We start from the raw sequence: 22,007 nt of genomic DNA, 5'->3' as shown, positions 1-22,007 counted from the left end.
ACAGGTTCGTGTGGCATGGACTTCGTAAGCAGGTCAGTGAATGGGTCAAATTGTGCATGCAGTGCCAAACGGCCAAGGTGCAGCGGCACACCAAAGCCCCGCCGCAGCAGTTTGAATCCACCCGCTGGAGATTCGACCACATCCATGTGGATATCGTGGGGCCCCTGCCAGTGTCACAAGGAGTGTGGTACCTCCTAGCTATGGTAGACCGGTTCATGAGATGGCCAGAGGCAGTCCCGCTCACCGACACCACCTCCGAATCCTGCGCCCCAGCACTGATCACAACCTGGGTAGCCCGCTTCGGGGTACCGGCCCACATTACCTTCGACAGGGGTGCCCAGTTCACCTCCAGCCTGTGGTCGGCTATGGCCAGCCTTTCAGGATCGCAGCTACACCACACAACTGCCTACCACCCACAGTCGAACGGACTAGTGGAGCGCTTCCACTGTCACCTGAAATCGGCTCTCATGGCCCGCCTGGAGCGGCCTAACTGGGTGGACGAACTTCCCTGGGTCCTGCTCGGAATCTGCACGGCGCCCAAAGAGAATCTGCACACCTCGTCGGCCGAGTTGGTGTACAGCGCACCCCTGGTAGTCCCAGGAGAGTTCATACCAGCCCCAAGGGGGTAAGAGGAAGAACCCACAGCAGCCCTGGACAGACTACGGGAGAGGCTCGGTAACCTGGCCCCCATCCCCACTTCACAGCACGGACAGAGCCCGACCTGCGTACCCAAAGACCTTCAGAACTGTAAGTTTCTTTTTGTACGACGGGGCGGACACTGAGCACCGCTACAGCGGCCCTACGAGGGGCCGTTTAAGGTGATCAGGAACAACGGGTCCACGTTCGTGCTGGACATTGGGGGGAAAGAGGAGGTTTTCACGGTGGACCGACTCAAACCGGCCCATGTGGACTTGGCACAGCCAGTCCAGGCTCAGGCACCGCGGCGCAGGGGCAGACCTCCCAAACAGAGGCTGATCCAGACTGTGGACATTGGGGAAGGTATCGACGGTTCTGGTGGGGGGGTTATGTGGCGACCCACTTTCTGGCACACACAAACCGGCTCACAACAGCGCGCGCAGGCAGAGGGCCAGCCCCAAAAAGGGCGCCAGGCCATCTTCACCATCGGGGGAAAATCCCGCGCGCAGAAAGGGTCTGGGAATATGCATTCCCCACAGCAATCCCGCCCAGGGAGGGCAGGAACGGGAAGGCTTTAAAGCAGGCCGCGAAGTTTGAATAAATCTCTTTCATCGCGACTCTAACTCACCGACTCCGTGTGGTTATTCCAGCGCTGTGTGTAGCACACCGCTACAATACTATGTAAATAGTTGTTATACTGTATTGTTTAGGGAATAATGACAAGAAAAAAATTTATTTCCAACAAAAACATTCAATAAAACATAAAAATATACAGCTTCAAATGAACCAAATCAAACACATCGTAAATAATTTATCAGAATATATGTAGAATGTCACTGTAAAACTTCAGTAATTTGTCTTTGTTTATTTAAATCATATACAGTGGCAGTTCTGACACTATTTTCTTCAGTAAGACGCCACACAGACACACCACGATCAAGCCTCTGCAATAACTCCACTTTCTGCGTTATTGATAATGATAGATGCTTCCCCTTCTCTTTTTCTCATTGTTACCCATAGAGGTATCTGCAGCTCTTTTTGACATTTTCACAGTGAAATTAAACACAAAGTCAACAGTGAACACAAAATATCAGCGAACAGCAAATGCACGTGTAACAAGTACGAGCGCTGAGCCACAACTGATGTCGGGTGGCCTTTGCTAGTGTTGCCACGTCACACCTCAGTGACGTCAGCTGTTGGCAAAAAAAACTTCATTTTTCGGAGCTTTTTGGATTTCAGATAAAGGAATATGCACCTGTATTAAACCGGTCCGCGGTGCAAAGAATGTTGGGGTCCCCTGCTAAGTAGACCTATCAGTTTTCTCTGTGGGCGAGCTTTACAGTCAACTTCAAAAATAATGACAGTGTTGCTCGCTGCACTGTTTGCAACAGTGACTTTTCTATTGCCCATGGTGGGTTAAAATGTAAAAGACATGTTGAGGTGAGTTTAACAGGTGTCATTCATTCATTAGCATAGCTAACGTTATTTAAACTAGCTGGCTGGCTGCTAAAGAGCTACTCTATTTATTGATGTCCTACATGATGAGGCTAAACTCCCTGTAGACTTGCTTAAAGTTGTAATAGAATAAACATGACAATATAATATAATAAGGACATATTTTAATGTCATATTTACATTAATATGTCCAATCCAGTCCAATAAACTGGACTGGTCAAAGAACACTGAGGCTGTCTACAAGAAGGGTCAGAGCCGTCTCTTTCCTGAGGAGACTGAGGTCCTTTAACATCTGCCGGACAATGCTGAGGATGTTCTACGAGTCTGTGGTGGCCAGTGCTATCATGTTTGCTGTTGTGTGCTGGGGCAGCAGGCTGAGGGTAGCAGACATCAACAGAATCAACAAACTCATTCGTATGGCCAGGGATGTTGTGGAGATGGAACTGGACTCTCTGACGGTGGTGTCTGAAAAGAGGATGCTGCCTAAGTTGCATGCCATCTTGGACAATGTCTCCCATTCACTACATAATGTACTGGTTGGGCACAGGAGTACATTCAGCCAGAGACTCATTCCACCGAGATGCAGCACAGAGCGTCATAGAAAGTCATTCCTGCCTGTGGCCATCAAACTTTACAACTCCTCCCTTGGAGGGTCAGACACCCTGAGCCAAAAGGCTGGTCCTGGACTTATTTCCTGGTGTAATTTACATATTACTGTTTAACTATTTATGGTTTCATTACTATTACTATTATTACTATTTATTATTTATGTAACGAAAACCAATTTCCCCAGGGATCAATAAAGTATGACTATGACTACTATTTTCTGCATATACCCAACTTGGTTTACAGATTAGACAGAATCACAAAACAAAGTATTACATATACCCTTGGAGGTCGACCGGCGGGGGCAGTGGGGGGCATGTGGTTGCGAGGGGCGGGGGTGCTACATCCCTGAAATGAGTTTTTGCAGGGTGGGATGTCTGTTAACATAATATAAAACTAATCATTTGAGTGACTGCGCACCTGTACAGAGCGGGAACAGTGGTTCTAACACAGTGGCAATGAAACCCAACCCTTTGATGTGGTGTCAACTTCCAATGACTTATTCAGGGAAAAGTGGTCCACTGGTCCTCCAGGTTTGGGGGTTCTGCTCAGGGCTAGCAGCCCTGACTGATAAAACAGAATTGTTACATAAACAGCAGTGAAGAATCTTCTGAGTGCGACAGCATTCCTGAGATGCCCCCACCCCACGGGACCTGCATGTCAGACAGCAGTGGAAACCGAGAGGAAGCCACTGACACGATGAAGGAAGCCTGGAACACTGCCACAAGATGGAGGGCCTTCACTGCTGCCCTAAACGCCAGCGGCGTAACAAGCGGCAAGGAGCAAGCAGGCTTTTCCCACTGGGGATGGGTGAGAGCAGAGGGGAAAGGTGAAATGTTTAATGGAAGCCTGGGGAGGTGGATTTCTTCACCCTGAAGGCAACGAGAGAGTGGGTGAACTGCCAGCAGAAGCGAGGGATGCAGGTTCAATCTAAACATCTAGGAGAAGCTTGAATGAAGACTTGGATGGGAGTGGTATGGAGGGCTATGGTCCAGGTGTAGGTCTATGAGACTAGACACACTAACATAGACTAGATGGGCCAAAGGGCCAGTTTCTGCGCTGTAGTACTCTATGACTTTGATGAGGTATGTAGCCATTTGTCAGCAGTAGACTGCAGACAAGTGCTATAATTATACAGCCTTCCATTGGGAACAAGTGTGTGTGTGTGTGTGTGTGTGTGTGCGCGTGTGTACACTCTTGGGATTCCACCCCCTAGCTCTCTCACACCCAGAGTTCAAAGGCCTGATAACACTGGACAACAATGGCTTTGCTTCCTGAATACTTTTGGGTGTACCTTATGGAGTTTGGGCTGCTGGTCATGAAAATCACCATGAAATTACTCTATCACGCGCTGTTTTTTTGAATTTGCCTATATTTGTTATTTTCATTCACAATTCAAGTCAGAATAACTGATGCCAAGATTAAGGAAGGCATTTTTGTTGGTCCACGAATCAAACAGGTCATTATTGACAGGCAAATCGAAGAACTTCTAGTGGGACTGACTAAAAGTGCATGGAAAGCATTCAAGGATGTTGTGGACAATTTTCTTGGCAGAGCACCAAAGTATGGGCAGCTTGTTGACAATGTGCTTCAAGCATACAAAGCCATGAAGTGCAAAATGCCACTAAAGATTCATTTTCTGCATTCCCATTTAGATCCTTCCCCGCAAATCTTGGCACTGTCTTTGAATAAGCATGGTGACAGGTTTCACCAGAACAATGCAGTTATGGAGAAATGGTTTCAGGGCAACTGGAATCCATCAGTGCTGGCTGATTATTGCTGGACACTTAAGTGAGAACCCTCAGACACTGAGTACAAACGAAAATCACCAAGAAAACATTTTTAGCTTAGTTGAACTATTGCAAAACATCAGCACCATTATGCAATTAAAGACATTATATTCAATGAAAGTTAATTTCTTGTTTCTCCAAATTCCTACGTGATACTATTAGTCTGAAATTATACTTGTGTTCAGCTTCAAACTGTCTACCATAAACAAAAAAAAAATGAGGAAGCAACACTTTCAAAAAAATTTGTTGTCCTGTGTAATCTGCCCCCAGCAAACTAGACAGTGAGGCTACCTTAACTATGACCAAGTGGGTAACCTGGAGCCAATTGTCACAGACATCATCTGAAGTCTCCTCCGACAGGCAGGCTCCATCTAAGTGACTACACGCAGAGTAGATACAAAAACCAGGAGAACGATGGAACCCCAGTCAAATTATTGTCAAAATTCTTTTTACAGCAACTCAGCTACAAATTGATTGCCTGCTTTTCTGTGGGGCTCTTTGGGACATACTGACATTGTGTAAGGCGCTACAGAAATGCAAGTTTCACCTTTGCTTATATCATTAGTTAAGGTCCCATGGAGTTCACCAGTAACAAGGCAGCACACCTCACCAGACCTGACAGCTGAGGCAGTGTATTCAGTACTCAAGAACCAGGCAGATATACATCTGTCAAATCACACTTTCAATTACAGACTTTCAATCTGCGTTACTGTCAATGCACTGGAGGCAAATGAACCTGTTGACTGCGGAGGCTGGTTTAAACTCAGTCAGATTTCCCCACTATTCATTACCCCTCTCCAAATCCCTCAGTAATTGCTCCCATCACCCCCAACTTTCAAAATGAGAGAAGTCGTCACTTTATTCTAGAAGCCATTGGCTGCATTACAGCTCTGCTACTCCCACACTAATTAACCACTCGGAAACTTTCCCCGTACTTACTGCGCTCCTCAGCATCGGGATCATCTTGGATAAAAGCGTCTCAACAGCAGAAGATCAAGCCCTCATATCCCTCTTTTGAGACTGCGGGTTGCGCGGAGGAGCGGAGAGAGAGAGACCGCGGATTTGGGTTACGCACACCCGGCCCCTAAGTCACGTTTGCTCGCTGTCCTGCGTGGGGCTCCGCTGCCCGGACTTTATAGCCCGCCTGCGGAAGAGTGGAACTACACCTTTGGAACAGGTTGTGCAGGAAGTGGAGCGTCGGGCTGCAGTTAGTATTCCCCCCACCCCACCGGCTACAATTCAAACGCTGCTGTCGGTTTGTCACAATGGAACAAGCGCGGTGCAAACTGCCCGGTTGTAATTTAATCCATACTTATCCACACTGACAAAGCTTCGAAAATCACAGCCAAACATTGGTGGTTAAGCATGAGTGTGTGCGTGCTGTAGCTGAGGTGGCTGATCACAAGTAGGGATGTCACCCTGAGCTGCTCCTCCCCATGTTCCCAGCTACAGTACAAGCCTCTCGTTGTGTTTTATTTTGTTTTTTAAATATACATTTTCGAGATACAGCGCGGTAACAGGAACGTCCGGCCCCACGAGCCCGCGGCGCCCAATTACACCCAATTAACCTAATAAACCCCGGGGCACCCGGAGGAAACCCACGTATCACGGGGAAAGCATACAAACTCCTTACACGGTTCCAGAATGAGAAAAAAAGTTTCACCATAGAGTCGACTAAGCTCCAGAATGAGAGAAAAAACTTTGTTTTTGTCTAACTCGGAAATTGATTTGTAAATGTGAAAGGATTTAATTCCCTCGATTACTGAAGTGTTCTTTTTACATTGAATTACATATCAGCTGCACTGCAGCACGGAGACAGCCGCTTAGACTAATTGAGCCTGCCGTGTTCGTGCTAAACGTAACCCTCTTCCTACCCATTTCATTTCAGGTAAAGCCAGTTTACTCCTCGCATCACTGAACACGTCTGCCCACAAGGACCTGTGTCATTCCTTAAACAGCAGCTTACAGCAGTGAATTGCACACGCTGCACATCCAGTTTGTAAGATTCACGCCCATTTCTCTTTCATTCTCTCTCCTTCTGTCTTTCTCACCCCTGCTCATCCTCTCATCTCTTGCTCATCTCCCTTTCTGACAGTCCTTTTCTCTCTCCATCCCTCTCTCTAATTCTCTTGCTTTCACACTCTCACCCTCCATCACTTCCTTTCTTCTCTTTCCCCACCTGTTTTCCATCTCCACCTCTCCCCACCATTCTTTCTCCCCATCCTTTCCCTCCAGCTCTCTCTCCACCCCCACTCTATTTCTCACTCTCCCCTCTTTACCATCTCTCTCTCTCCTTCCCACTTCTCCCTTATTTCTCTACCTTCTCTCTCTTCCCTACTTTGTTTTCACTCTCTCTTTTTGTCAGCCTCTCTTTTCCTAGGCCCCTCCCTCTCCACACCCTGCACAACCTGTTTCAAAGGTGCAGAGATTGGTAGGTTTTTGATTGGTAAGGGGATTAAGGGTTATGGGAAGATGGTGAGAGAATGGGGTTGAAGAAACACTCTGAGTGGCAGAGCAGACTTGATGGCCTGAATGGCCCAACCTGCTCCTCTAGCCTTGGGCCTCATGGTCTCTTGCGGAGATCTCCCCTGCTCGACTCTGTCAGCTAGCGGCACGAGCTGTAAAACCCATTTCCTCAGCCTGTTTTGCCGTTTTCTGGGCATAATGGAAGATCTTTCTCTTCTTCCCTGAAGCTGACCTCCCTGTGGTAATTTATTTTTCCCCTCAAATGTTAACCTATTGGAGAACTGGCTGGGAAAGTGACAGTAAGTTAAACGCGCAAACTGCCTGCTGATTGAGACGAGGAAAACATACACAGAATTGCATGTTACCACAATCCGTTGATAGAGGTGATGTGCTCCCAATAAATTATTAATCTCCCAACAATTATATCATAACACAAGAAGCATATGACACAGCAGGTGGAGCAGGTGCCATTGACCCACACCAGCTTTTATAGATGCACCATAGAAAGACTCCTATCTGAATGCATCACAGCTTGGCATGGTAACTGCCCTGCTCAGGAATGCAAAAAATTGCAGAGGGTTTTGAAGATAACCTAACCAACATCTCCACCATCAACTCTACCCACACCTCACTGCCTTGGAAAAGCAGCTAACATCATCAAAGAGCACTCACGCCCTGGGTTATTCCTCTTCTCCCCTCTCGTGTTGGGTAGAAGATACAAAGCTTGAGAGAATATCTTTTAAGTTGTATAAAACGATAGTCTGGTCTAATTTGGAGTATTGTGTACTGTTCTGGTCACCTATCTACAGGAAAGATGTAAATAGGGTTGAAAGAGTACAGAGAAAATTGGCAAGGATATTGCCAGATCTGGAGGACCTGAGTTATAATGAAAGATTGAATAGGTTAGGACTTGGAACGTGGAAGATTGAGAGGAGATTTGATGGAGGTATAGAAAATTATGAGGGGTATAGATAGGGTAAATCCAAGGTGGCTTTTTCCACTGAGGTTGGGTGGAACTACAACCAAAGCTCATGGATTAACGACGAAAGGTGAAAAGTTTAAGGGGAACATGAGGGGAAACTTCTTCACCCCGAGGGTTGTGGGAGTGTGTAATGAGCTACAGCAGAAGTGGTGCACGTGAGCTTGATTTCAATGTTTAAGAGGAGTTTGATTAGGTAGAGGGATGGTAGGGGTGTGGAGGGCTATGGTCCTGATGCAGGGAGTAGGCACTTTAAATGGTTTGGCATGGGCCAAAAGACCTGTTTCTGTGCTGTACTTTTCTATGTCTATAACATACCATCAAATTCAAGGACAGCTTCTATCCTGTTACTATCACACAGGACCTGTCATATGAAAAAGGTGAAAACAAGAGATTCCTGAGATGCTGGTAACCCTGAGCAGCACATGCACAAAGTGCTGGAGAAACTCAGCAACTCAGGCAGCATTTCCGGCTGAGATCCTTCATCAGGACTGGAAAGGAATGGGGCGGAAGCCAGAATAAAGAGGTGGGTGGGGGATGAAGTATAGGCTGGCAGGTGATAGGGGAGACCAGGTGAGGAGAAGGTGGGCAGTGGGTGGGAGAAGGAGACTGTAGTAAGGAGCTGGGAGCAGATAGGTGGAGAAGATTAATGGCTGAAGGAGCACTTTAGCTGTCTCTCTGCACCACACCTTCTCTGTGACTGCATACTATATTCTGCATTCTGTTCTATTTCTGCTGTAATTATGCATGGCATGATCTGACTTGATGGCTTGAAACACAAAAGCTTTTCACTCTATGTGGCAATAATGAACCAAATTCGGATCCTGGGATCTCATTGCTAAAGCCAGTGAATTTTACCAAGAGCATTTAAATTCTTCCTTTTGCTTTTCCTCTTTCAGCAAATTGAGGTGAAAATTATTTTCAAGGTGAAAGTTAATGAGGGAAGAGATACAATCATTAGGATTCGTTTCATGGTTTCCTACTCCACCTGGGTCTGGACCAGTGCTTTTGTCCAATGGTCACACTCACACCTACACAGTAGAAACAATTTACTGTGGTCAATTGACTTCACAAGCCGCACATCACTGGGCTGAGGAGGGAAACCATGCTCTCTTCTCACTACTACCTCTGGCAGGATATCCAGGAGCCTTAGGTCCCACACCACCATGTTCAGGATCAAAATAAACTGCAGAAAGTTGTGAACTCAGTCAGCTCTATCATGGGCTCTAGCCTCACCAGCATCCAGGATATATTGGAGGAGCGATGCCTCAAAAAAGGTGGTATCCATCATTAAGGACCCTCATAACCCACGACATGCCCTCTTCTTATTGCTATCATTAGAGAAGAGGTATAGGAGCCTGAAGACATCTACAGTGATGAAATGCTTTGAGAAGTTGGTCATGACTTTACTGAACTCCTGCCTCAGCAAGGACCTGGACCTATTGCTATTTGCCTATCGCCACAATAGGTCAACGGCAGATGCAAACTCATTGGCTCTCCACATGGCTTTAAACCATCTGGACAACACAAACACCTACGTCAGGATGCTGTTCATTGACTATAGCTCAGCATTTAATACCATTATTCCCACAATCCTGATTGAGAAGCTACAGAACCTGGGCCTCTCTACCTCCCTCTGCAATTGGATTCTCGACTCTCTTACCGGAAGACCACAGTCTGTGCGGATTAGTGATAACATCTCATCCTCGCTGGCAATCAATACTGGTGCACCTCATGGATGTGTGCTTAGCCCACTGCTCTACTCTCTCTATACCCATGACTGTGTGGTTAGGTATAGCTCAAATACCATCTATAAATTTGCTGATGATACAACCATTGTTGGTAGAATCTCACAGATTGTGGCAAGAGGGCGTACAGGAGTGAGATATGCCAACTGGTGGAGTGGTGTCACAGCAACAACCTGACACTCAATGTCAGTAAGATGAAAGAGCTGATTGTGGACTTCAGGAAGGGTAAAACGAAGGAAAACATACCAATTCTCAGGTAGAGGGATCAGAAGTGGAGAGAGTGAGCAGCTTCAAGTTCCTGTGTGTCAAGATCTCTGAGGATCTAACCCGGTCCCAACATACTGATGTAGTTATAAAGAAGGCAAGACAGCAGCTATACTTTATTAGGAGTTTGAAGAGATTTGGTATGTCAAAAAATACACTCAAAAACTTCTATAGATATACCATGGAGAGCACTCTGACAGGCTGTATCACCGTCTGGGGTAGGGCGGGGGTGGCTACTGAACAGGACTGAAAGAAGCTGCACAGGGTTGTAAAGTTAGTCGGCTACATCTTGGGCACTAGCCTACAAAGTACCTAGGACATCTTTAGGGAGCGGTGTCTCAGGAAGGCAGCGTCCATTATCACGGACCTCCAGCACCCAGGGACCCTTTTCTCACTGTGACCATCAGGTAGAGGTACAGAAGCCTGAAGGCACACACTCAGCGATTCAGGAATAGTTTCTTCCCCTCTGCCGTCCGATTCCTAAATGAACATTGAACCCATGAACATTACCTCACTTTTTAAATATATATATTTTTTCAGTTTTTTCCATGATTTTTAATCTATTCAGTATATGTATACTGTAATTGATTGATTGATTTATTTATTATATTTTTCTTCTGTATTATACATTGCTAAGTTAACAAATTTCATGACACATGCCAGTGACAATAAACCTGATTCTCATTCTGATCCTGAGACACACACTCAGTGATTCAAGAACAGCTTCTTCCCCTCTGCCGTCAGATTTCTGAATGGACATTGAACCCACGAATACTACCTCACTACCTTTTTTCTCTTCTTGCACTACTTATTTAATTTAACTTAAAAATATATATATTCATACTTCCTGTAATTAACCACTTTTATTATGTATTGCAATGTACTGCTGCTGCATATCAACAAATTTTGTGACATGTGCCAGTGATATTAAACCTGATTCTGAATTATTACCCATCAACCATCAGGCTCCTGAACAAGTGTGAATAACTTCACTCACCTCAACAATGAACACAACCTGTGGACGCACTTCAAGGACCCACAACTCATGTTCTGAGTACTATTTATTTAATTATTTATAAAAATATTTGCACAATTTGTTTTCTTTTGCAGATTGGTTGTCAGTCTTTGTGGGTAGGTTTTCACTGATTCTATTGTTCTTCATTGTTCTACTGTGAATGCCTACCAGAAAATGAATCTCAGGGTACTATGTGGTGACATATAAGTACTTAGATAATTCAAAGTTTCAAAGGTACATTTAATGTCAGAGAAATGTGTACAATATATATCCTGAAATTCTTTTTCTTTGCAATCATCCATGAAAACAGAGGAGTGCCCCCAAAGAATGAATTACAGTTAAACGTTAGAACCCCAAGGTCCCCCCCACTCCCTTTCCTCCCGCACGTAAGCGGCAGCAAGCAATGATCCTCCCTTCCCCCACTAGCAAAAAAAAAGCATCAGCATCCGCTACCGAGCACTCAAGCGTGCAGTAAAGCAACAGCAAAGACACAGACTTGCAGTACCCCCAAGACTACGCGTTCACCCAGTGTTCGATATACCACAGGCTCTCTTTCTCCCTGAAAAGCAAAAGTAAATAACTTTACTTTGAACGTTGAAACCAGAGCACCCAGAGGAAACAGATCGGTCACAGAGTGAATGTTCACACTCCTTGCGGATAGTACTGGGGATTTAGATTAAACCGGGGCTGCTGGAGTTGAGAGGCAGCAGCTTTATAGGAAAAATGCACTAAAGCTACTTACAGACCTCCTGCAGCTTTACTAACGGCGAGTGGGCTGAGGACACGGTCTTGCGGTTGTTGGGAATTACAGCAGATATTTCAGAATCAGAATCAGGTTTAAGTCACAGGCATATATTGTGAAATTTGTTGTTTTGCAGCGGCAGTGCATGCAATGCATAATAATTTAAAATAAGATAAATTACAATAAAATATATATAATTAAATAAGTTGTGCAAAAAGAGAGGAAAATACTGTGAGGTAGTGATCATGGGGTCATTGGCCATTCAGAAATCTGATGGTGGAGGGGAAGAATCACAATCAGAATCAGGTTTAATTTCACCGGCATATTTTGTGAAATTTGTTATCTGAGTGGCAGCAGCATAATGCAATACATGATAATATAGAAAAAGTTGAGTAAGTAAATCAAGTACAGTTAGTATATATATGTATATTAACTAGTTAAATTAAAAATAGTGCAAAAACAGAAAATATTTTTTTTAAAGTGTAACAATGATAAGAGGGCATGAACTGGGTGATGGGGGTCCTTAATAATGGATGCCACCTTCCTTGAAGATGTCTTGGATATTACGGAGGCTAGTACCCAAGATGGAGCTGACCAATTTTTTACAACTTTCTGCAGCTCCTTTCGATCCCGTGTAGTAGCCTCCTCCTCCTCCCCCTCCCCCATACCAGACAGTAATGCAGCCTGTCAGAATGGTCTCCATGGTACATCTATAGAAGTTTTCGAGTGTTTTAGGCGACAAACCAAATCTCCTCAAACTCCTAATGAAGTATAGTTGCTGTCTTGCCTTCTTTATAGCTGCATTGATATGCTGGAAAAGGGCTAGATTCTCAGAGATCTTGACACCCAGGATCTTGCTCTCCACTTCTGATCCCTGTATGAGGATAGGTTCATGTTCCCTTGTCTTACTCTTTCTGAAGTCCACAACCAGCTCTTTGGTCTTACTGACGTTGAGTGCAAATTTGCTGCTGCAGCACCACTCCACTAGTTGGCGTATCTCACTCCTATATGTCCTCTCGTCTCCATCTGAGATTCTGCCAACAAGGGCTGTATTATCAGCAAATTTATAGATGGCATTTGAGTTATACCTAGCCACGCAGTCATGGGTATAGAGAAAGTACAGCAGTGGGCTAAGCACACATCCCTGAGGTGCACCAGTGTTGATTGTCAGCGAAGAGGAGATATTATTACCAATCCGCACAGACTGTGGTCTTCCGGTTAGAAAGTCGAGGATCCAATTGCAAAGGGAGGTACAGAGGCTCAGGTTCTGTAGCTTATTGATCAGGACCATGGAAATGATGGTCCAATGGGAAGCTGTTTCTGAAAGATTGAGTGTGTGTTTTCAGGCTCCTGTACCTCTTTGATGGTAGCAATGAGAAGAGGGCATGTCCTGAATGATGGGCATCCTTAATGATGGGCACCACCCTCTTGAGGGGTCACCTTTTGAAGGTGCTGGGCAACTAGTGCGCATGATGGAGCTGGCTGCGGTTACAACTTTCTGCATCTTCTCTGATCCTACTTAGAGTGCTCTTCACACTGACGGATCACTAAATGTGGTACTACTCACTTTGAGACACTGTAATCGGTCACCATCATCAAAAGCAGGACATCGCATGTCATACAGATGAGCATCGAACTTGACTGGAATAGCAGTTGGTAATCTTTACATTTCGTGCTGCCACAAAGGTTGACTGCAAACCGCACTGTAAAACGGAGCTGCGACATTTTCCCAACCTGAGCAATGTGTTACTTTCTCCACACTATGATACAATTTTGCCTGACATGGAAAGAAAGTCCTGGAATAAAAGGATGGATGGAGTGAAAGAGAAATAAGTGTGTTAGCATTCATGGACCATTCTGAAATCTGATGGCGCGGAGGAAGAAGCTGTTCATAAAACGTACATTGATTATGGGTCTTCAGACTCCTGTACCTCTTACTTGATGGTAGTAATGAGAAGAGGGCACATCCCGGCGGATACTTAATGATGGGTGCTGCCTTCTTGAGGCACTGCCTTTTGAAAATGTCCTCGACGGTGAGGAGAGCAGAGCCCTAAAAATAAATCCACTTGAACTATCTGACCATCTGCCTTGTGAAAGTTCCTTAAGGCATCTGTTAGTCTTGCGAGACAATGGATCGCGCCTGGGAAGTCTTCACTCCCCAGGGCGCAGGCCTGGGCAAGGTTGTATGGAAAACCGGCAGTTGCCCATGCTGCAAGTCTCCCCTCTCCATGAGACCAATGTTGTCCAAGGGAAGGGCATTAGGACCCATACAGCTTGGCACCAGTGTCGTCGCAGAGCAGTGTGTGATTAAGTGCCTTGCTCAAGGACACAACACACTGCCTCGGCTGGGGCTCGAATTCACGACCTTCAGATCGCTAGTCGAACGCCTTAACCACTTGGCCATGTGCCCACACAAGTTCCTACAGGATTTGATTCCTGCACTTCTTCAGCCAACTCCTTTCTTTTAGCAGAAACTGGCTCTGTACTGGCCAGTGGAAGCTGTATAGCCCTCACTTGGCCAGAGAGTAACATAGAGTCAATGAGACAATTCAGTCCAGAAGGCTTATGTCACTCTCAGAGCACGTATAAGAACTGATACAAGCTACCAGCTGTGAAAACCTGTCACTCACTGTGCTTGACTTTGAGTTTCACCTTTCTGTTTACACAGCCTACCAACAGATGACCTCTGCAGTTTATTGGGAGATAATAGGGGATTGCAGGAAAATGGAATAGAGTTGTGTAGGAGAATAATCAATAAGAAAGTAGGCCTCTTTTTGATGGGGATTTATTGATGGACCTTTGTCATAGACCACTCGATTCAATTCAAGTAGACAAAATTGGCAACCATAGATGAAATCAAAGAAAGCAGTGAACAGCTCATCAAGGTGACCTTCAGTCCCTCCTATCTACACTCAGTGGCCACTTTATTAGAGACAGTCGTGGCCCAACAAAGCGGCTTTCTGCTTTATGTAGTCTTCCGCTGTTGTAGCCCATTCACTTCAAGGTTTGATGTGTTGTGCATTCAGAGATGCCCTTCTGCACACCACTGTTGTAACATGTGATTATTTCAGTTACTGTGGGCACGAGCATGGGGGATGTTTGGTCTGAACAACAACTGAACCTCTTGACCATGTCTGCATGCTTTTATGCATTGAGTTGCTGCCACATGATTAGATAAGTGCCATTAACAAGCTGGTGTGCCTAATATAGTGGCCACTGAGTGTATTCCTCAGATTTACTGTGAACTGCTAATTCTCTGTTCATTGTATTTCTGCAAAAGTTTCTACGTGTAAAGATATTATCTTTCCTCCATGGGAAAAACTCCTGTAGGGTTGACGATGACCTCAATTTGGATGATTTAAAGAACAAGTGGATCTTTGCCCTTTAAATCTTTAACATTCTTTGAGACTTTTGCAGAGTACACTTGTTTTCAAAAATTACCCACTTGAAAGAATACTATAGTAATTCTTGTGCTTGTTATGATCCAGAATACTGGTGCTGGATTAGAATGTTCTAGCAGCAGTAAAATATCTCAGGAATCTACTTTGTCCACTGAAAGGCTACAGATGTGGTCTGGTATTGGGGCATTTCACTCCTCCTGAAGGAGTGATTTTACAGGAAAGAGATGTGTGAATTTCTGCTCGGGGTTCTTGCACCCTTCATCGAGGACCTGCATCACCCTGGCCACGCTCGCTCCTTGCTGCTACCTGTCAAGCTGGCGGTACAGAAACCTGAGGTCCCACACCATCAGGTTCAGGAACATTTATTACTGTGTAACCATTCAGGCTCCTGTACCTCCTTCCCGATGTCAGCAGCGAGAAGAGAGCACGACCTGGATGGTGGGGGTCCTTGATGATGGATGCTATTTTCTTGTGCCAGCGTTCCTTGTAGAGGAGCCCAATGATGGGAAGGGATTTTCCTGTGACGGACTGGGCTGTATCAACTATATTTTGTAGGCTTTTCCATTCTCGGGCAATGGTGTCTGACTTCCCAGAATTGATGAGATAGAATAACAACTTGCAAAGAAAACTCTAAAAGCCATCAATTCTGTCCCCGCTGGGTGAAGAGTGAAGCGAGTGGGAAATTAGGTGTCAGGAGACAAAATGCAAGAGATAGTTATAGCAGCCATTAATCCTCTCTTTGCTTGCATTACCATAAGAGATTCTGCAGATGCTGGAAATCCAGAGTTACACACACAAAATGCTGGAGGAACTCAGCAGGTCGGGCATCAATTATGGGGGAGAATAAACAGTCAAGATTTCTTCCCCCAGAACCTTCTCTCTCTTTCCATTCCCCATCCTGACTCACCCTTGCCTTTTCCCTTCTTCTCATTTGCCCATCACATCCCTCTGGTGCCCCTCCTCCTTCCCTTTCTCCCATGTTCCATTTTCCTCTCCTATCAGATTCCTCCTTCTTCAGCCCTTTAACGTTTCCACCTATCACCTCCCAGCTTCTCACTTCATTCCCATCTGCCCCACCAACCCACTATCTGTCACATAGGGGGCGGGGGGGGGGGCATAAGGAGCTAGGGTGGACCCAAATGCAAGACACATCTTGTGAGGTTACTTAGATTTAGTTTATTGTTCCATACCAGGAGAGCTAGGCAGGAGCAAGAGTAGCGAACTGGACAAGGACTCTGGACTACTACTAGGCTGGGACTAGGGATCTGGACTAGGACTCGGAATTGGATCCCAAAACTAGAGGAGATAAGAGTAGGGTATGGACTCAGAGCCAGAGACTGGGCAAGGACCCAGTACCTGGGTCTTGCCTCGGGCTCAGACCCCAGAACCAGGCAAGGACATGACATGGGCTAGGGACAGGAGGAACATGGGAACACAGAGCCTCGATCTCGGGAGAGCAGGTACATGGAACCATGGACACGTACACAGAACACAAAGCCAGGACCCCTCCTTGGGAACAGGACATAGGGCTGGGACTCACACATAGAACAGAGAGCTGGGACCCCTCCTTGGGTACAAGACATAGGGCCGGGACTCACACACAGAACAGAGAGCTGGGACCTGCCCTTGGGTACAGGACATAGGGCTGGGACTCATGACCCTCCGCAGGGCAACGGCAAGATGGCCTGACTTACCCCACGGAGGCGAGGACAAGACAAGACCAGCACGAAAGAACACCAGACAGTACCTATCTAGCTCCGGCGATAGAACTAGACCGAAGTGCAGGCGAGGGCTGCAGACGAGGGCTAGAGGTGAGAGAGGCAGAGAAGGGATTCAGACAGGGGGAATAGGACAGGAATCACAGACCGCCAGGGCCAGGATTCGACTCGGAACTTGGAAGCCGCCAGGGCCAGGACTCGACTCGGAACTTGGAAGCTGCCAGGGCCAGGACTTAACTCAGAACTTGGAAGCCGCCAGGGCCAGGATTTGGCTTGGTACTTGAATGCCGCCAGGGACAGGACTTGACTTGGTACTTGAATGCTGCCAGGACCAGGACTTGACTTGGTACTTAAATGCCCCCGGAGCCAGGACTTGACTTGGAGCCTCCGGGTAGTGGCGAGCTCTCGACTCGGCCCAGGAACAGTAGACAGCGGCTCCTGATTCTCTCCGGTGGGTTAACTGACGGACCCACCTTGATGAGGAAACTTTGCAGGCTCGCTTCGACGAGGTAACTGGACAGGGTTGCTCCGGTGAGGAAGGGCGAATTACCGGCACTCGTTTCGGCAGAGACTAGGCTTGCTCCGGCCAGATGACATCGGCACACCGTACCTTTGATGACCTTGCAGATGTTCCTGCGCCGAATGGCTGAAAACCGGAGACTATAAACTACCGGTTCAGCCGAGCGCTAATTGCCTCTAATCACCAAAGCTGAGGGACACGGGAAAACAGGGAATCAACGGTCCGGATCGTAACATAAACAAGGTAAATTTAAAGGGACCCCGATCTGGACCATGACACTATCACCTTCCAGTTTGTACTCTTCCCCTTGCCTCATCTTCTTATTCTGGATTGTTCCCCTTTCCTTTCCAGCCCAAAATGCTGACTGTTTTTACCCTCCCATAAATGGTGCCTGACCTGCTGAATTCCTCCACCATTTTGTGAATTCACTCTTTGTGGTAAACCATGTATATATGTTGTAACTCGGTTACCTGTCTGGACACACCCCTCTGCTGACTGCCCCTGTGGCTCCTCCCACAGAATCCTGTATAAAGGTGTTCGCCTTGCCCCTCCCCCTCAGTCCGGGGGCAGACACTCACTGTGGAGGTCGTATTGTACAGCGAATAAAAGCCTTTCAGTATTTTACCAAACCTCAGTCTTTTGGAGTAATTGAAGGTGCTTCAATTTTATTCGCTGTACGTTTTAAAACATGGAACAGTCCCTGAGACCAGAAAAATTAGACCTCAATCCGCAAACACCTGAAGCTGGAAACGCTTTCGAACTCTGGCTGGTCTGCTTCGAAGCGTATCTAGAGGAGATTAAAGGGACCGACCCCGTAGCGAAGTGCAGAGTTCTACTCTCCAGGGTCAGTCCACGGGTTTATTCGCTGATCAGAGACCAGCCGAACTATGACAGCGCAATGAACGCACTCAAAAGACAATACCTGCGGCCGATAAACAGCGTCTATGCTCAGCATCGCTTAGCGACACGGCAACAACGGTCCAGGGAATCGAGTGCTGAGTTTGTCCGGGCCCTATGGACGCTCGTGCGAGCCTGCAATTGCCAGGAGCTGACGGCGGCGCAGCATGCAGAACTCCTAGTGAGAGACGCATTCGTTACGGGGACCAGGTCAGTGTACGTGCGCCAGCGGCTGCTGGAAAAAGCCGATCTTACCCTAAGTTCGACGATAGAGCTGGCTGATACGTTGGAGGCTGCTCTGTATAACTCCGAGGCTCTCCAGGCACGCGATCCCCCGATGGCCTCGTGGGCGCCGCAGACCCCGCAACCTGCCGGCGAATCGACCTCAGCTGCCGCCAGTCGTGAGTCCGCGAAGTGCTACTTCTGCGGACTGGAGAAGCACCCCCGGAAACGCTGCCCGGCCCGAAAAGCTACCTGCTCCAGCTGCGGAAGAAGGGCCACTTCGCCAAGGTCTGTAAGTCAAAACCACGAGTGGGATCGAGCAGCGCCGCGTGCGAGATGTGGGGGTCGCCATCTTGCCTGCCGCCATCTTCCCTGCACGTCACCACCACGTGCGAGACATGGGGGCAGCCATCTTGGTCGGCGCCACCTCCCACTGCCTACGACCAACGGGTGCTCACGGGGCACCCTACCACGCCGGACCAAGACAGTGACCCCACCCTGGCTTCCGTGATCTTCGACCAAGGCGCTCCCCACCAGCTCGCAAGGTCAATGATGGACATCCTGGTGGAGGGGCACAGGACAAGCTGCCTGTTTGACACAGGCAGCACGGAGAGTTTTACCCACCCGGCCACGGTGCAGCATTGTGGACTCATGATACGGCCGGTAAGTCGGAGGGTCACCATGGCCTCCAGGTTGCATACAACAGGCATCCGGGGGGGTTGTGTAGCGACACTAGTGGTGCAGGGCACAGAATATCGGGTCTTTATGTTACTGGTCTTGCCTCAACTGTGTGCCCCTGTGCTGTTGGGGTTGGACTTCCAGAGCCACCTGAAAAGCGTGACAATGAAGTATGATGGGCTCCTCCCGCCAATTACTGTCATAAATCCCGTTTTGTAGAGATATGTCACGTACCCCGCTACTGACCACACACACACACCAACCCACGCATCCCACCCAACATCATGCCAACTGCCACACTACCGACACCACTTGCGGCCTCTCCACCCTCAGGATCCCTCCCCCACCGCTGTTCGCCAACCTGACCCCTGACTGTAAACCCGTGGCAACTAAAAGCAAGAGGTGCAGCGTGGGGGACAGAGCTTTCATTAAGTCAGAGGTGCAGCGGCTGCTCAGGGAGGGGGTCATTGAGGCAAGCACAAGTCCTTGGAGGGTGCAGGTGGTCGTTGTTTGGAATGGGGAGAAGAATAGGATGGTCATGGACTATAGCCAGACCATCAATAGGTTCACGCAGCTCAACGCGTACCCTCTACCCCGCATCGCGGATATGGTCAATCAGATAGCACAGTACAAGGTGTACTCGACCATAGACCTAAAATCCGCTTACCGTCAGCTCCCCATCTGCCGGGAGGACCGCCCTTACACTGCCTTCGAGGCGGACGGCAGGCTTTATCAATTCCTGCGCGTCCCCTTTGGTGTCACGAATGGTGTATCTGTCTTCCAGAGGGATGGTGGACCAGTGCCAACTGAAGGCCACGTTCCCATATCTGGATAACATCACCATCTACGGTCACGACCAGCAGGATCACGACAACAACCTCCAAAAATTTCTCCAAGCGGCCAAATCTTTCAACCTCACCTATAACAAGGACAAGTGTGTATTTGGGACCACCCGACTTGCTATCCTTGGGTGTGTCGTGGAGAATGGAGTCATTGGCCCTGACCCCGACCATATGCGCCCCTTGTTGGAACTCCCTCTTCCCAATACCCTCAGAGCCCTCAAAAGGTGCCTGGGCTTCTTTTCATATTACGCCCAATGGGTCTCTAACTATGCAGACAAGGCCTGCCCCCTGGTCAAGTCCACCACATTCCCCCTCTCTGCTGAGGCCCACGCGGCCTTCAACTGCATAAAAGGGGACATTGCCAAAGCAGCAATGCATGCGGTGGATGAGGCCATTCCCTTCTAAGTAGAGAGTGACACCTCCGACTTTGCGCTGGCTGCTACCCTCAACCAGGCAGGAAGAGCAGTGGCGTTCTTCTCCCGTACCCTTCAAGGCTCTGAAATTCGGCACTCTGCGGTACAGAAAGAGGCCCAGGCCATAGCGGAAGCTATAAAGCACTGGAGGCACTATCTTGCCGGGAAAAGGTTCACCCTGCTAACTGACCAGCGCTCAGTCGCATTCATGTTTAATAATCAGCAGCGGAGCAAAATCAAAAATTATAAAATTCTGAGGTGGAGAATCGAACTCTCCACCTACAACTATGACATCATGTACAGGCCTGGGAAGCTCAACGAGCCCTCCGATGCCCTATCCCGGGGAACACATGCCAGCGCGCAGATCGACCGGCTATACGCCCTACATGTAGACCTTTGCCACCCGGGAGTCACCCGGCTTTTCCACTTCCTGAAAGCCCAGAACCTGCCTTACTCCCTTGAGGAGATCAGGATGATGACCAGGGACTGCCAAGTCGGCGCAGAGTGCAAACCGCACTTCTACCGACCCGAAAGGGCACCACTCATCAAGGCCACCCACCCCTTTGAGCGGCTGAGTGTTGACTTTAAGGGACCCCTTCCCTCCACTGACCGCAATGTGTACTTTCTTAACGTAATTGATGAGTACTCGCAGTTCCCCTTCGCCATCCCCTGCCCCAACACCACTACCACGTCAGTTATAAAAGCCCTGTGCAAGCTCTTCACTCTGTTCGGATACCCATGCTATATCCACAGTGACAGAGGGTCCTCGTTTATGAGTGACGAGCTGCGCCAATATCTACTGGCTAGGGGAATTGCGACCAGTAGGACCACGAGCTATAATCCCCGGGGGAATGGACAGGTAGAGAAGGAGAATGGCACAGTGTGGAAAGCCACACTCTTAGCCGTCAGGTCAAAGGGACTGCCGGTCTCCTGCTGGCAGGAGATCCTTCCCGAGGCACTCCACTCCATCCGCTCCCTGTTATGCACCCCTCATGAGCGGCTCTTTTCTTTTCCCAGAAAATCGACCACTGGAACCACCCTACCATCTTGGCTGACGTCCCCGGGGCCAGTGCTGCTCCGGAAACATGCGAGGAGCCATAAATACTCCCCGATGGTCGAGAGGGTTCACTTACTTCATGTGAACCCCCAGTATGCCTACAGGCCAGGCAGCATCTCTAGAAAGAGGTACGACTGTACCTCTTCCTAGAGAAATCAAACATGTTGTGAGCTGTAGGGAAAGGGGAAGGGAGGTGAGGGTAAGTCAGTGATAAGGGAGGCAAAGAGAGGCTTACTGAAACTAGTGATTTCAGTACAAGGCACTGGTTTGGACATCATGCTAGAGACTTCAGTCCATCACAGGCAAAGCCCTCCCTATCATTGAGCACATTTACATGGAATGCTGCCATAAGAAAGCAGCATCCATTATCCTCTCTTCTTGCTACTACCATCGTGCAGGAGGTCCCACAACACGCATGTTCAGAAACAGCCATCAGGCTCCTGAACTTCACTCACCACAACTCTAAACTGATTCCACAAACTAAAGACTTGCTTTCAAGGACTCTACAACTCATGTTCTCAGTATTATTTATTTGCCTGCCCATCGCCTTCCTCTCAT

General features: G+C 47.8%; 1 protein-coding gene across 9 annotated transcripts in view; it reads right to left on the bottom strand.

Annotated features, from left to right (window-relative positions):
* LOC140187816 (rap1 GTPase-activating protein 2-like) overlaps positions 1–22,007 on the bottom strand; it is a 448,669-nt gene that overhangs the window by 101,157 nt on the left and 325,505 nt on the right. Inside the window, exon 1 of one of the 9 annotated variants that reach the window (XM_072243595.1) lies at positions 5,427–5,471. The exons of the other annotated variants lie outside the window; for them this stretch is intronic. Within the exon in view, the coding sequence (XP_072099696.1) occupies positions 5,427–5,450 (24 nt within the window). The 5' untranslated portion in view covers positions 5,451–5,471. Of the gene's footprint in view, positions 1–5,426; positions 5,472–22,007 lie in introns of those variants that run through there. 9 annotated transcript variants of the gene reach the window in all.

This window comes from Mobula birostris, chromosome 25 (assembly GCF_030028105.1).
Source record: "Mobula birostris isolate sMobBir1 chromosome 25, sMobBir1.hap1, whole genome shotgun sequence".
In the NCBI taxonomy this organism is placed as follows: Eukaryota; Metazoa; Chordata; class Chondrichthyes; order Myliobatiformes; family Myliobatidae; genus Mobula; species Mobula birostris.
Note: the sequence above shows the minus strand (reverse complement) of the source record. Positions and strands in the feature narration are given on the sequence as shown.